At 43.1% G+C, this 16725-nt stretch overlaps 1 protein-coding gene across 1 annotated transcript in view; it reads left to right on the forward strand.

Annotated features, from left to right (window-relative positions):
• Positions 1-2627: 2627 nt before the first annotated feature.
• ntng1a (netrin g1a) overlaps positions 2628-16725 on the forward strand; it is a gene marked incomplete at both ends in the record, with an annotated part of 91953 nt that continues 77855 nt past the window's right edge. Inside the window, one exon of the mRNA XM_083995252.1 lies at positions 2628-2876. Coding sequence (XP_083851378.1) covers positions 2628-2876 — 249 coding nt within the window. The remainder of the gene's footprint in view (positions 2877-16725) is intronic.

Raw genomic sequence — 16725 nt, forward strand, 5'->3', positions numbered from 1 at the left:
GAGCGAGGCCAGGCCTGCAGTGGTTGGCAGTTATAAATGGATGCTTTGTACCCTACTCTGCAAAGTGAATGACTGTATGTGATACAGTGCAGCGGCTACGACCATGGACACATCTACTGCTACAGTCTGAATTGAAATGCAGCCACAATTAGAGCCCGACCTGATTAATTGTCTGATTCAAATCTTTCTGAGACATATCGGTATTGGTGTGTGTTGGCAGATTGAAAACGATTTGTGAACCCTTTTTTGTGCCTTCAGACTTTGTACGTGAACTAGAGGTTGTCTGGGTATAGAAATTATGTCCTTGCATTGGTTGAGGCACTAGAGAAAATAATGTTATAATGTGTCAGACTGATGGAGACTTGTGAAATGAAAGTGTGGAATTATTTATTATGGGCTTTTGCTCTTTTGGTGGTTATTTTTATTTATTACATTTTCATTTCCAACAGTTCATTGCAGAATAATACAAGTTTTGTATTGTTAAACAGTGAAATGTTGAGTCGTTTGAACCATATTTGAGGGATCATTGTGAAAAATGTGTGTTTATGCAAACTCATTTTATTTTGCTCCATAAAAAACCCCAAATTTCATATCGGTCAGGTCCTATAGTCACAACATATGTTTGATGTTTCTACTAACAGAATTGCAAAATGGGATTTTATAAAGAGAAACTGTTGATGTTGTCACTGAAAGGAAAATTAAAGCAGCTGTAATCAATATTTTCAATATTTAACAGATGGACCTTCAGTACTTTTCAGTGTCTTTCAACTCATTGGTTTGATTTTGCGGTTAAAAGGAGCAAACACACACAGACAGTAATTATGATGAGGCTTCACATCTGTTAACCTCTGCTGCGTCAACTTCATGAGGGGGGCATCATGTTGGTCTAGTGTTTTACCACAAAGTGACCAGAAAAATCAATTAATGCACCAGCTCAATGTTTCATGATGTTCAAACCAAACAACAACAACAAAAAAAACCTTAATTACTCCACAGCAACAGGTCCTTACTGAACTGGAAATAAATATATGATCCAAAAAGCACAGCGCTGACACTAAAAGTCACCCCGCAGTCCCTGCAGGTGGATCACTGACTGCAGCACTTTAGATATCAGAATTCAATAGAGCTGATGCAGCCAGCTTTTATTTTTAAGCCACTTCTGCTTCGTCTATATTCACTCACTCTGCACAGTCTGTCTTTTCTCTCAACACTCCTCTTTGTTATGGACTCAGGTGAAGAAGTTTACACCTGTTGAAACAGACGGATTATAGAGTGAAGGATGAGTTATGTGGGCAGTTAGCGTCATGTTTCTCACAACCGACGTTAAGTACGTTTTGATGTGAAACTGAATTTGATGCTAAAAATCCAACATCTTGGTTTCATGTTGTGTTCATTTCATGTTAAACACTTTTGTGTTCCCAGTCAAAAATGACCACTCTATTAAGACATAATCAAACTGTAATAATACATATATTATCATTATTTGTTTCATTAGTTTTCCTAATCAACTTAAGTTCTTGTGAACATTACAGGTTTTTAATTCCTATCTGTTATTTATGGCCTGTATGCCTCATTTATCTGAGCTAATGCATCTGACAAATGAGGATATAGCCTATTGAGCTCAGTTTTTTACACTAATTGTAGTTCTCCCATTCATTTCTAATGGCCAGTCATTTTTGACCGTTACAACAAGGGTGTACAAAAGTTTATTCCGACAAAGTCATGGAATCTTAGGTCAGTCTGATCACATTAACTACATTTTTCAGAGATAAAACTTTTAAAATGGTCAAATTCGACCGGAACATAACATGAGGGTTAAATCAAATATGATACTGTGCCATTTCTTCATGTCGTTCCGGCCCATGCAGTGTGAGGATGTGGTGGTTGGTGGGGGTGGGGGTGGGGGTGGGGGGGTAGGGGGCTGTACAGTAACACTGTCGGCCTGCCACCGCTGAGTGAGACGATCGTTCAGTGTGAGAGCAGCAGGATCCTATTTACCCTGATGGGCTCTCTTTGTGATTTTCTGTGTTTTGATGGACAACTAACACCAACATGACGCCCCTCGCCTGAAACCCATCACACACACACACACACACTGTTCGCCCACCTAATGTCTCCTAACGTCCGTTTCCATTTCCAGGAGGGAGGTGCAGGATATTCTTTTCACCCTCCGTCTCCCTCTGTTTCTTGTTTCTCCGCAGAGCCAGATCGCCACACGGGACGAAGACCATGACTGACAGCCGGGCGAGCTGAGGAGACCTGTCACTCATCTTCCTATCAGCGTGTCAGGGGGGCTATCTCCCTTCTCACCTCCCCTCTCTTCCTCCACCACCACCTTCTCCTCCTCCTCCTCCTCCCTCCCTCAGCCCTCTCCTCTTATCTTCTCAATGGGCTGGTAACCCTCAGCATCATCATAGTTTATCCACCACTCCAGAAACCTGAGAGACAGAAATAGTAAAATAAAACAAACAAACTGTCCCCTCGCTCCACCTGAAGGGAGTCTGGCATGCCTCCCCACTCCAGCTGAGTGTGCTGTAGTAAGAGGAAGCAGAAGAGGGATCCCTTGTCCACACACCTTCAGAGGGAGATACGGCTCCTTGAGGAGGAGCTCAGAGTGAGGACCAGTCATGCGTTTCCATTTGGTGTTGACGCTGCAGGCGCTGTGGACCGCTCTCTGCCAGGCGGCCATGCAGCACTACCCGGCGGCCTGGGGCCACTACGATGTGTGCAAGTCCCAGGTTTACTCGGACGAAGGCCTAACCTGGGACTACATGGCCTGCCAGCCAGAGGCGGGGGACATGACCCAGTTCCTGAAGGTCACGCTGGATCCCCCCAACATCACCTGTGGAGACCCTCCAGAGACGTACTGCGCCCTGGTGAGTACAACCTACCCCCACCTTAAAAAAAAATCTTCCCTTTAAACCACTGCACACTTAGTTAAAGCAGAAGTAAGCGGAATATTTGTGTTAATATAAGTCTTAAATAGTTCTATCTTCTGACAGCAATCACTTACATATGTTTGGTCTGAAACACGGGTCTGTCAGTGTCTCTGCTCTGCTCTGAGCCGAGGAGAAAACTTTCCTTGTATCCTACAACCTTTATCCAATGAGGAGAGAGAATGGCATAAAGGGGCAGTCCTCTCTGTGTGTGCAGCCAAGGGATGCGCGTGAATGTGGTGACGTAGGGACGAGGGCGGGGACTGCTAACTCCATCGGCTGACAAGAAGTTAGCCAAAACGACCGGATCGCTTACTTCTGCTTTAAAAAAACCCACCAAGGCAGCTTATCTTTTATCTGCTCGGCTCGTTCTGACCCCAGATCTGTAACAGACACTTTCAAAGCCTGAGTGACTCAGATTCACGGCTGCAGCTGAAGAAATGGAGGTTTGTGCCCATTGACGTCACGTTCTGCTGTTGAGAGAGCTGCTGCACCGCAAACACTGTCTGATGCTCTGTTGACGATGCTTACTCACTGAAAACACTCTATAATGTGACTTCGCCCAATGAAAACACACACCTCACACCCCCCCCCCACACATATACACGCATACAGAAAAACAATGATCTCAAAGTGGGAAAGTGTGTCGTCTGCCAGAGTTGGATGAGTGAGCGAGCGAGTGGCCTAAAAATCCAAACAACGTCTGGGTGAAATTGTGCACAGGTGAACTAAAAATACAACCGAATGTATGATAATAAGTGGAGCACAGGTTTAGTAGAGGTTAGTTTGATAACAACTTTCCAGATACGGTATTTTGTTTTTAACTTAATTAATCACTGATATTCACCTTTAAAAGTATTGAGGACATACATGTGTCTTCTGCAGCAGTGTATCTCAGAGTTCAGGTCCAGACAGATTGTTATTGAAGTCTTTTTATTAGACATTCATGGTCCTTGTCTTGTCTGATTTTTTCTTTAGTGAGTTAATTTTTTTCTGGTTTGAAGTGATGCATCTCATCTATTTATCATGAAGTTTGGTTCAAACGTCCTTTTTAATTTGGACTTTGTACTTTGGTCTATGACAATCCCATCATCCTCAGCTTTACGTTGTATCTAGTGTTAATGCACCAGCTCACTAACATGCTAAATGGGGTTAATATAGCTGCTGTATAACACTGTTAGCATGCTGACATTAGCGTTTAGCTGAAAGCAGCACTGAAATCACTGCAGACTCTTATCTGCCTCTGTCTTGTTAAACAACCCAGGAATATAATAATACTGTAATGCAACACTTCCTGTAGAGAGGAGATTATTTTTTTATGAACTGGCAACAGGTCATATCGTTACTGTACTGTTTAAATCCTAGAGAGAATCTTAATTTCCATTTTGCTTTACAAAATTGGAGCAATTAGCTTTCTTTGTGTTTTGCCCTAAAGTTGCTTTATGACTAAAAACACTCAAACCCCAAAGAGGCTTTTTAAGATAATGAACTAATTAGCTCTTTTTCTGTTTAATTTTACAAAAACTGTATGTAAGTCTTGTCGACTTTCATTGATAAAAGGCTTCACACTGGTAAAATCACGAGGACTTCAAAGTGATGTTTTGTAGAAGGAGAGGGGTTATATTTAAGCAGTTCCATAACAAGCAGTGATTGGTTGATTGGTTTTTCCTTTGATGCTGTTGATTCTGGAAATTATATCGCAATCATGAAAATCACAAATTCCTGGCGGAGCTGAAAATAAAACGAGCAAAAAAAAAAAGAAGAAGATGCATATTGGGTCAAGTATTTAATTAGCAAATCACCCTCCTTCTTCCGGGTCCTTTCCGCTTTGAAACTCACAGCTGGTTGCCTCAGATTAACGCTAAATGATGAGTCCATTTTGGGCCGTCGTTTATTACCAAGTCATCAAAGATTCTCTCAGAACAAACGCGCTCCTCAACGGCTTCAAGAGCTCTTTAGATAAATAGTGAGATGTTCCAGGAAAAAGTAGTAAGTTGAGGAGTATAAATAGACGGTTGCCATCAGCAGAAAGTCAGCTGAGAGGGAAAACAGAGGAACAGAGAGGGATTAACAAAATACAGATGACAAAGAGTGAGTGAATGATCAAGAGAGGAGCGAAGTAGCGAACACGGGGGGAGACAGAGACTCAGAGGACTTTGTGAAAAGCATACTGTGACTGAAGAACTAATATCTCCTGCGTGGGGCGGGATGGAGGCTCCGAAATGTGAATAATTCAACATGTTTTGTAGCTAATGTGTTTTATTCATAGGACACATTATTCAGCCCGACATCTCTCAGGCACTTTTGAAAAAATGCTGACTCCCGTGATCGGCCAAGGTTGGTTGAAGGCACAGCGACTTTTTTTTTGGGGGGGTGGAGGAGGTGGGGTGACGCCGTATGGAGGAGGTCATGTTCAAAATGGGGTCGCGCTCCCTCCTCCCTCCGGGCCGGCGCCGTGACCTCTGATTGATCCGCATTTGAACCTGGAGGTTGTCTGGTGGCGGTGAGTCGGGCTGAGTCGCGGGTGAACGGCGGTCAGCCGTGTCTGATCCTCCACTGGAGCCGTTTCTATTTCTAGACGCACGGTTGAATGTGGGTTTATTATGATTATTATTATTCCCAGGCTTTTAACAGTCTGATGATCGCTTATTGAATTAGTGGGAGTTTGCCCCGCGCTGCCGCCCTCATGTCTCCGGCAGTCAATACGATGGGAGTGCATCAATTAAACAGGCCGTGGTTAGCTCCCACATAACCATTTCCTCCCTCTACTGTACTCCACTCATCACAAATCACACAAACATCAGTGAAATATGACCCCTGCCGCTTACCATCCAGTCCGATCCCGCTGCAATTGGTTTATGTTTACCCCAGGCAGTAACGTGGCTCCAAATCAACAATGGAATAATTATCATTGATATTCCAGCTACTCCGCCTGCCAGTGCGCCGCTGCAGTGCCAATAGAGCTTTGTATCTTAAGTCAAATCATTGCAAATTCGGGGCAATTATCATTAGGCCGTGTTATCGGAGAATTTCATCTCTCTGGTAATTGATTTTGCGCTCACAGAGGCGGGTGTATTTTAAAGCCCAGTGTCTGCTTCCTGGAGTGCTGAAGGTAACAGACACCGAGGAGAGAGTGAGGGAGAGGGAGAGATGCTGCAGCTCGAGGGCGTGGTGCTTATATGAGCATGGTTATCTCAGGTTGCGGCCTTCATCCCAGGGTCACAGATAAAGGAGGGCTGCATCACACACACACATATACGTACACACATACACACAGCACTCTCCCCCAGTAAAGACTTTTCATTCTGCTTCTAGCCCAGTGACCTTTTCGATAGCAATAAGCTGGCATTCACTGAACTCTGGCACACAAATCTGCCATCATATGAGTTTTCACCGTCCCCTCCAGTTAGACTCAGACTGGCCTTTAAAAAGCCGGACAGGTCGCATACAGTCAACCTGCCGATGATTGAGTTTGTGCAGGGTTCATGGGAGCAGCTTTGACTTCATACAGAAATGATTGAGGAAGAAACTGATTCTCGTTAAGCGACTTGTCCCAAAGTGACTAACTGGACGCTCCGATCGTGTCTTGTGAAAACGTTCAACCTGGACAACACAAAAGTTTCCTGGTAGTCGATGCAAATGATAAAGTTTGTGCTGGGCCAGAGAAGGTAGACCACACTGAGCTGTGGTGCTTTCACTGTCTCCATCTCCTCATCCATACAGTCACCAACCTTCCTCAGCCACAGATCCATGAGCTCGGCCTGAGTAAAAGGCAAATAGCAACTGAGAGCAACACGAAGAGAAAAGGACAGATTTCCAACTTGAGGACTCTTTATTTGCACACAGCCTCTTATTTTAAACTAAAAATCTGATTTCATTCCAACAAGACATGTTTTTTTATTATTGTGAGGAAACTAGTTCGTTCATTAGGGGGGAAAAAACACATTTGACGTTAGCAAATTGTGTTAAGTGCTGTTGTTAACTGTTGTTCACTCAACTTGGCACCGAGGTAAAAAAAGAAAAAAAAAGACTATTCAGAGTGAAAATTATACTTTTTCAACTCTTTTGTGAGAGGTAGAAACTGCCAGGCTTTATTTGTTTAAAGCAGAAGTAAGCGATCCGGTCGTTTTGGCTAATGCTGCGTTCCAGGCAGCCTTTTGAAACCGTAAATTACAGCTTCAAGTCACAACTTACGATTTTGTAGCGTTCCAGGCAACCCACTCGTGTTTTTCCGACCTGTTTTACCTGTGAAAGTCACTATAACGGCCACTCGTAACTTCTGACCCGTGAACTCGTACCAGATCGAACTGGTATGACTTCACAGGTCGGAAAAACACGAGTTACAAGTTTCCTTGAACGCACCATAACAGTCCTCGTCCCTACGTCACCACATTCACGGTGTCCCTTGGCTGCACACACAGCCCTGCATGCCGTTCTCTCTCCTCATTGGATAAAAACTGTAGGATACGATAAATGTTTTCTCCTCGGCGCAGAGCAGAGTGACTGACAGACCCGTGTTTCAGTCCAAACACTCTATGTAAGTGATTGCTGTCGGAAGATATAACTATTTAAGACTTATATTAACACAAATATATCACTTACTTCTGCTTTAATTATTTGAACAGTATTAATTTATTTTTCTGTAGTTTCTGGGGTTTGATGAGTAAAAACATGGACCCTGCAATTGTAGTCGAATGTGGAATTGCAGCTTGAATGACAGGAGTAAAGCCCCGCCCCTTTTACGTGTTGTCATTGTCGCCACTTAGCAAAAAGTCTGCTTGTGCTCTTCGTGCGCTTCTTCCTGGAGATGTGCCGCTTTTTCTCCTCTGGTGATCTACAGGGAAACTCTTCAGTCTTCTAAGGGTTGGTGTCCCCCAGTCTATATAGACACGATATTATAAAGCATCTGTGGTAGAATTGACATCCAGTCCAACGCTCTAGCACGCCAATGCTTAACTTTCATATGTAGGTTCTTCTATGATGCACATGACATTAAACATAGAAGAACCACCATTTCTAAGGCGTGACTCCATAATTTATACTGCATTAAAAAACCATACATGTATGTGTATGTGAGTGTGTGTGTGTGCGTGCGTGTGTGTGTGTGTGTGTGTGGATGTCCTTATGCATTCCCGTGCAAGTGCTGAACGCCTCTGTTTGTGCCATCAATTTACAACCAGGAAATGCTGATGAATGCTGAAACCTGAGTCCCGGCAGGCCGGTGCATTTCATAGCCAATCAACTCTAAATGAGGAAACGAGGAAGATTATTAAAAAGGCCTTCCAGCGTGCGGCTCTTTCCTAGTTTAGTACGAGAGATCATTAAAGCTGTGGCGCGATAAGAGAAGGTGGATCACCAATACTGTCTTAATTCTTCTGCTTATAGCTAATGAGACAAGTAATGTGACGGACCAACTGAGGCTTTAAAAAAAAATGGACTTCTGGCTCTTTCCTAATCATTAGCAATGTTGTGGATGAGGCAGTGGAGGAAGTCGTAGTGGTATTTATTTGTTCTATTAAAGCAGCAGAGTGGAATATGTTTTTATGTCCCCCTCTAACTTCTTCTACTGCGTGTACACGTCTGAAAGTGCCATATAATGATGTTGATATTTGAGTCACACTGCATACGGTTTACTCATGCAGAAAATACTACTGTGTGTAGCATAAAGTATATGATGGATGGTGCAGTATGCCATGCAGTACACATTGGAGGTCAATAAAACACAGCGGGATGCTGCAGACAGGAAACAGCTGTTTCTTTTCCTCCAGCGTCGTCAGGTTTTGTGTGATTTTACTTGCCAACTGACGCTTTATTTATCAGTCAGCATTAATGAACACAGCACAAGGAAAAGTGGCACAGAGGCAATTTTAATGTCACAGGATGAGAATCGATAAAAAAAGGTTAAAAATACGGCAAGGTGTTTTTTTTTTCCTATTTATAGTGAAAACAGGTGTTTGTCATTACATCTTAGCAGTCACACGGCGCTGAAAGTGTAAGACTGTGATAGGCAAGAGATGACACTCTCTGAAACCTGTGCACACAGACACAAGCGCTGCTACATATTTATTTAAACATTAAATCCTGTTATTAGATGGTGCGTTGCTCATCAGCATCAACACGCAACCCACACTCATGATGATCATTTCGAGCCACAACAACAACAACAACATGTTTGCCACGTATTCTCTGAACCTGCTCAGGCTCCGGCAGGACAATAAATGCAAGCGCAGGTGCCGTGAGCTCCCTCTTACATTGTGATATACAAATCTGACCTTTTCCCTAAGCTGATCCTGATTAGAGGTTTCAGACAGACAAAGCGTTTTAACTCCCCCACCTCCCGTATACCCCCCCCTCCCCACCCCACTCCTCCGTACCCCACACTCTCACATACTGTGCCGCCTCTCAACAGGCTCCACGCTGACATTTCCTTGAGAAACGAGTGCGCTGTCAGCAGCAATATGTCTCATCTCTTATTGTAACACTCAGTCAATGCACGGGTTAGAGGAGATGAGAGGGAGAGAAAAGAGACAGCGGCTTTTTTCTCAGGGCTGCACTGTTGTCTCTGACATTCTGTCTCATAAACTTGTTCATCCTGGTTTTTTTTCGGTCGAAGAGGGTGAGATTTCAAAAACAAGCAGAAAATGAACTTCTCAGACTTATATATATATACAGTATATATAAAAGTCAGTCTTCAGGAATGTGGTAGCAATTACCCAGCACTGAAAAACGAATTACTCATTGAATAGAAGCGTCTAATGTAAGAAGATTAAGCCAAAGCAAATCAAATGTTTACTGAAATCTGTGACAGGTAATTCACATGTTCCTGCAGCATACTACGTCATTGTTTTTAGTTGATTATTGATACTGTAGCTATCTTGCGTTATTGTTTCAGCCTAATGCAGCGTTGGAGACTTGACTTAATTTTTTCCACACATGGTCTTAATCTGTGTGCTCAAGGGAATCCTGGCTCTTTTATGTGATTTAATTAGTCTAATCAACCCAAAACATTTTCAATTTGTCAAATTGAGGTAGAACACATTGCATTATGCGGTGCATTCAGTTTGCGAAACACATCTGAAACCCAGACTGTGAGAGAAAACAAGAGTCTCTGGTCTGATGAAACTCAAGATTGAGCTGTGGTATACCAGCTCAGTGTTGAGGGAAAGCTAAGAAAAACAGATTACAAAGCAGAGATTTCCTCCTGATCGACAAGACTGCACAGGCTGGGCCAGAGATTCACCCTCCTGCAAGACAAATGACCAATGCAGTGAGTGGAAAAGTGAGTGAGCGTCCTTGAGTTGCCTAACCGGAGCCCTGACATGAACCCAACAAACATCTCTGGTGAGACCTGAAAACGGTTGCACACACAGAGCCCCCGTCCAACCTGACAGAGCCTGAGAGGATCTGCAGGAAACAACAGAAAATCCCCAAATCCCAGTGTGGAAATCTTGTGGCGTCATACCCAAGAAGACCTGAGGCTGTAATCTCTGCCACAGCACCTTCACAGAAACATCTGAATACTTATGATATTTCATTTTTTTCCCTTTCAGTACGCATAATGATGTTGTTGCTTGGTCGCTCTATTCAGTGTAGATTAATGAGGGGAAAATGAATGTTAAGGGTTTTAAGCACAAGGCTCCGACATATTATAATGTGAAGAGTGAAGAGGTGTCTGAATGCTCTGCACTTGAGACACAAGCATGTGCTTCACCGTGACCACCCCCAGACAAGTTGAAAAGCATCATCCAGCTTCAAACGCAGGAAACCAGCTAAATGAAGGCAGCGGCCGTTCATCTGAACCCGACAGCCTCACCAGCTCTCCCTTTGTAGCCCGATACCTTCAACTGAAACTCTACCAGTGCACTGAGAATAGGTCGAATACTGTCTAACACAGCACAGAGCGATCGGACAGCCCGGCTGCATCCATGGAGGCGGTGTGAAGGTTATCCACGCTGCGGTCACAGGAGGATCTCATCATATTCCCTCCCACCCACCCCGGTGCCATAAAGTTTGCATGAGCGTCGGGCGCTGTCTGAATTTTTATCGTTTTCTTATTTCCTCCAAACCACTCGTTCTTCCAGCCCCTTCAAGCGCCAACACAAACAGACTTGTCAGCCAGCCCAGACTGGGCTCAGGAGAAGTCCATTAAACAGGTGTTGGCAGAAAATCCCACACTTCCTGTTATGGGCATGTTGTGGCTCAGCACAGACCACAGACTGCGTACGACCGAGTGAAACATCCAGCATTACATATTCTACTACATATCCTTGTGTCTGTATGTGTGAGTGTCTGTGTGTGACACATTTAGTTAATGATTTCATATATTTCCCTGGGTGTTTTTTTTTTTATTTTTTTTTTTACATCTCTAGGATCTCTAGGAAATTATATAAATTATATTAAAGCAGAAGTAAGTGATATATTTGTGTTAATATAAGTCTTAAATAGTTATATCTTCCGACAGCAATCACTTACATAGAGTGTTTTGACTGAAACACGGGTCTGTCAGTCCCTCTGCTCTGCTCTGAGCCGAGGAGAAAACATTTATCGTATCCTACAGTTTTTATCCAATGAGGAGAGAGAACGGCATGCAGGGCTGTGTGTGCAGCCAAGGAACGCCGTGAATGTGGTGACGTAGCGACGAGGACTGTTATGGTGCGTTCAAGGAAACTCGTTTTTTTCCGACCTGTGAAGTCTTACCAGTTCGATCTGATACATAGACTGTACAAAAAGACGTACCGGTACGATTTCACGGGTCGGAAGTTACGAGTGGCCGTTATAGTGACTTTCACAGGTAAAACAGGTCGGAAAAACACGAGTGGGTTGCCTGGAACGCTACAAAGTCGTAAGTTGTGACTTGAAGCTGTAATTTATGATTTCAAAAGCCTGCCTGGAACGCAGCATTAGCGAAAACGACCGGATCACTCACTTCTGCTTTAATACTGGGATCGTGTGTCCTGAATGTGTCAGACAATATTCTGACCCGACAGTCAAATCGGAGAAAACAAAATCTTGTAGGTGGTTGTTTCTTTCTAAAATAAGCTTCAGTTCTCTCGTCAGAACAAAGCTCAGTGAGCTGTGAACTTCACAGCTCTCATTCTCTCTCTCTCTCTCTTTCTCTCGCCTCCAAACTCCAAACTGTTTTATTTTTTTCGGCAGAGATTGTGACAAAACCACATGAGCCGAGGTGATGCTGCGTATACGCTCAGGTCCGTTCACATCCTCTGGGATATCGGACCAACACATCCACAGATGCCATGAAACCAGACCCGACTGGTTTTGTAGAAATGGTGTGACTCTAGATACTGGTTTCCTTGACAACACAGTTCTACTACCTTCTGCTTTATAATCACCTGAACAGATTTTTATCAGTGTTAACGTTGGATTTTAATTTAGTGGTGATGTTATTAACCATCCCACCTACCTACGGTCACGTCTGTGGTGCTTTTCATATTGTTGACACAGCTGCTTATAAGTAGTCATAATAATTAACCCTTAATGGTCCACAATAACTTTATATTTTCATACGTTTTCCCTGTAAACCCATTTAACTAGTCTGGGGCCGTTGACTCACTGTTTTGGTAAGCAGCCGGAACCAGGGCGAGAGAGACAGGCCTTTCTGTCAAAATAAAAGCACCAAGCTAATAAAATGCGGTGAAACTTTTTTATTTAAAGAATATAATTTACAAGAAAATTCCTGAGCCTTTAAGTTAACCTTTTTCTTTAATTGTATTACAAGTTATTGTCTATTTTATATATGTTTTATGTTGGTGAACACTTTTACTTTGGTGAATTTGGGGTAAACAGAAACGGAAAATAGTCCTTGGGCCAAGACCCAAAATTTCACATATCGGTATCACCTGGGAGGGCAAATTCTAGTTGTGATTTTTTTATTCCTATACACTCCTAGATTAAGTTTTGATATGATAGACCTTGCTAACTGGCAGCTTTATAGTATTTATCACCTCTTAAAGTAATAGACTGTTGCTGTTCAGATAGATAGATAGATAGATAGATAGATAGATAGATAGATAGATAGATAGATAGATAGATAGATAGATAGATAGATAGATAGATAGATGGTGGTGCCGGCTCATAGAACAACCATGTGGTGTGCACATTAAAACACTGGATCCAGATATCAGTTCAGTCCTTTATTTTGGTAACTGAACAATGATTAACGCAGATCAAGAAAATGTGAATAAAATGGCCGTAGCCAGCTATGAGGTCACCGAGGTCCGAAAAAAAAAAATGTAGCGATAAATAGGCTACCTGATTTTCTCAGCTGTAAACGGTAGGTTAATAAAAGGCTGAAAACCACAGGACATTTCCTGCTAGTCAGCGGTATAAAGCTCAATCAGCCTCCTTTCAAATCGGTCTATAATAATAACAATAAACTGCCCCATGTGTTCAGGCTAATAGTCCTCACTGCAGGCGACCCCGGTTCAAATCCCGCGCTGAGCGGCCCTATCCTGCGTGTCATTCCCTCCCATTTCCTGCCTTTCTCAACTATCCTGTAACCCCCCCCCCCCAGTCTATTTTATATAATTGTGGGTCATTTTGATGTAATGATGTACAGGTACTTGCTAACTACTAGCTAGAGGGGTCCAAAGTGAAGCATATTTTATTGTCAATAATGTGAACATTTTCCACATGTTCACATACCCCCCACCACCCCCTCCGGACCTCACCAATTTCAAAACCCTGGCTACGGCCCTGGCTTTGAATGTGAAAGCCCTGTCAATTAAGTATTTTTTTCTCAGGGCTTGAGGCAGCGGATAATCTAAGGTTCTTCCTTCAAGTTTCTTGGTCTGTTGCCTCACTGTACAGTACAAAGCTCAAGTTGCTCGGGCTCTCCCTCCAAGCCCAGATATTCTGCTGTAGGTAACAACATTGTGCACTCCGATCCATCATCTAAGATGGCATAGGTATCAAAGGTTTTTTCCTTGTTAGATAGTCACACTTTAACAACTTTGGGCCTTTCTCAAACGAAATCTGGTGTTTGTCTTGTGCGCTCTCTTTTTTCACACTCCCTCGCTTGCCCTCGTATCTGTTGTGTTCTAAATGTTAATGCTACGCCAGGCCAGTAGGTGGCGATGCTATGTTTGTTCTGACTACAGGACTGAGGAAATGTTGTGTACGATATGCATGAGAAGAAGAAGTGTTGTGAAGGAGAATGTGCGTTCAGTAAACGAAGCTTGAGACTACTCCTCTGTTTTATTGTTTTATTCGTAAGTGTTTGAAACAACACGACAGTATCGATCTGCATAGACTTGACAAAAACAGACGCTCTGACACCATGAAAATGAAACACTATAATTCCTGTGACAACTGGCCAAGGTAGTCCAGGTCAGTCCCACGTGTCAATCACAGGCTACAGAGGTTCAGGGAAACGCGTAGGCACGTGTATTACTGTAATATTATCATTGATGACGTATGACACGCATTGCCAGGAAAGGTCCGATCTGTCTGTTTAGACTGCAGACGTATTGGCAGATATCCTATTTGTATCTGATTTATTTCCACATATAACGGGGGCCTGAATCTGATCTGACAATATCCGATTCCATGCGTATGTGACAGTTGATGGGTCCTGTCACTATGCCTCCAATTGATCATGCGCCCTGGCTACTTGGCCAAAGGGATGTCCCTTTGGGTGACTGGCAAGTGTGTGTGACTCTTACCCGGGAGGTGTGGGTTCAATCCCCGCCTGGGCCCTCTTCACCTTGCCACACGTATTTGTCCCGTTTACACGTTCATGTTACAGATCCGATCTGAGCCACTTGAGAGGAAAAAATCGGAATTGGGCCACTTGAACCATGCAGTTGGGGAGGCCTGCCATAAAGTAAAGTCTGTATATCTTGGAGGCATTCTCTCCCACTGTGGCCTTTCTCCTTGCTCTCTCCCATCATGTTGCTGAACGGGTCATGGGTCCATTTTCCAGCATGGGTGGGAGCACATGGCATCCGGCTCGAAGGACCATGAAAAAACTATGATGTGTGATGTCCAAAAAGAGTGTTAAATGACTTTTAATGTGTTATTGGCCGTCTGTGTTCTTTTTGGAATTAATGACAATCTGCCTATATGGGAAAACAACAAAATGGGAAAAAAATATAAAAAGCTGCTCCTATGAAAAGGCTATCATATTTTAATTTACTTATATTGACCCTAAAAACAATTTAGTATAGGTAAGGTTTTGCCCACTCAAGTGATACCGGTATCTGGTCTGGCCCAAGGACTAAAAGGCTGGTGACGCGAGGCTACATTTAACAGCCAAGACAGACCAAGCCTCTAAATCAGACACTCTGATTGGCCAATCTTTCCTAACTTAACATTGGTGTATTGATCAAAATCAGTCAACCCTGCATGGGCTTGTTTGAAAGTGCAGATTCTCTAGTTTAAAGTGAGTTATACAGCCCATTCTCTGTCTCAAACTGTTGTGGATTAATGACACTTTAAATACAACATGATACTGGGAAGGACATTAGCTCCTACAAGCCTAAACAAATGGTGAATGAAGCAGCAGTGCCCCTTCTACCACCTCCATCATCTTCATCAACATCAGCATCATCACCTCTAGCATCGTCACCACCCTTCTCACCTATAGTTCTCCATCTCCATATCAGTATTGTGAGATATTATTTTCCTATTTTTCAGTTTGAATGGAAATGAGTTTTTTTGTTTAAGGAAAAAAAAGAAAGAAAAGGAAGCAAACAGTGGGATGTGTTTACTTCCTGGGAGAAAAGTTTGCAAAAGTGAAGTTAGTGAAAAGTTGGTATGCAGACAACATCAGGTGTTGCTCTGTGATGTTGCGCTGTGCGAGTGTGTGACTCGTCTATCTGGGCTCCATCAAGGCGTTGAGTGTTGCCTCACCGTTTACACTGCCATAACAAGATAACAGGGGGCCTCCTTGACTCCAGCCTCCCACAGGGTTTTCTGTTGACTTTTTTTTTTCTTTTTTTAAAAGTTTGGAGCAAAACATTTCCTCCTTTGCCATAAAGTCTGGAGGAGGAAAGCTCGGAGAGGCTGAAGAATTGAAAATCTCAGTACCTTTTTTTTTTTTTTTTTTGTGCCTGTTTACAAATGAAAATATAAGTTAGACTGTGAAAGAGCCACTCGGAAAATATTCTCTTCCACGCTATAAAAATTCAGAGTCAATAGGAGAACTGCTAATGTTTCATTTTGGGAAACAAACACATTGTATTTCACTCTCATCCCGCATTGGTTTCCAGGTACTGAAATGATGAATTCCCAGAAAATTAGTATTGAATATAAGTCAAGAAAGGAATGATCTCTCATAGCTCAGATTTAGCCTCTGAATATGTTAAAGACTCTGGCTATTGACTACAAGTCAGCCAGAAATATCACATTGTCTCATTGTTAAATGCCCGCTGCATTTGAGGACCTGTGCATAATATGAACCGATCGTATATTCCTCCGCTGTCTGATTTCTATGACACAGGGATTTTTCTCTCTCTCTCTCTCTCTCTCTCTCTCTCTCTCTCTCTCTCTCTCTCTCTCTCTCTCTCTCTCTCTCTCTCTCTCTCTCTCACACACACACATATAGGCTTTTATTTGACAAAGGCGTTTTTACTCCCTTTTCTCTTCTATTGCTCTTTGGGCTCTAAATCCCTCGTGTGGCAATGGGGGCTTTTGTTACATTTCACAGTTCATCACTCATGGAAAATTATGGTCTGGAAGCCCCCCCCCCCCCCCACCCAATCCCCCACCACACACACACACACACACACACACACACACACACACACACACACACACACACACACACACA

The sequence above is a fragment of the Trachurus trachurus genome, assembly GCF_905171665.1.
Source record: "Trachurus trachurus genome assembly, chromosome: 20".
In the NCBI taxonomy this organism is placed as follows: domain Eukaryota; kingdom Metazoa; phylum Chordata; class Actinopteri; order Carangiformes; family Carangidae; genus Trachurus; species Trachurus trachurus.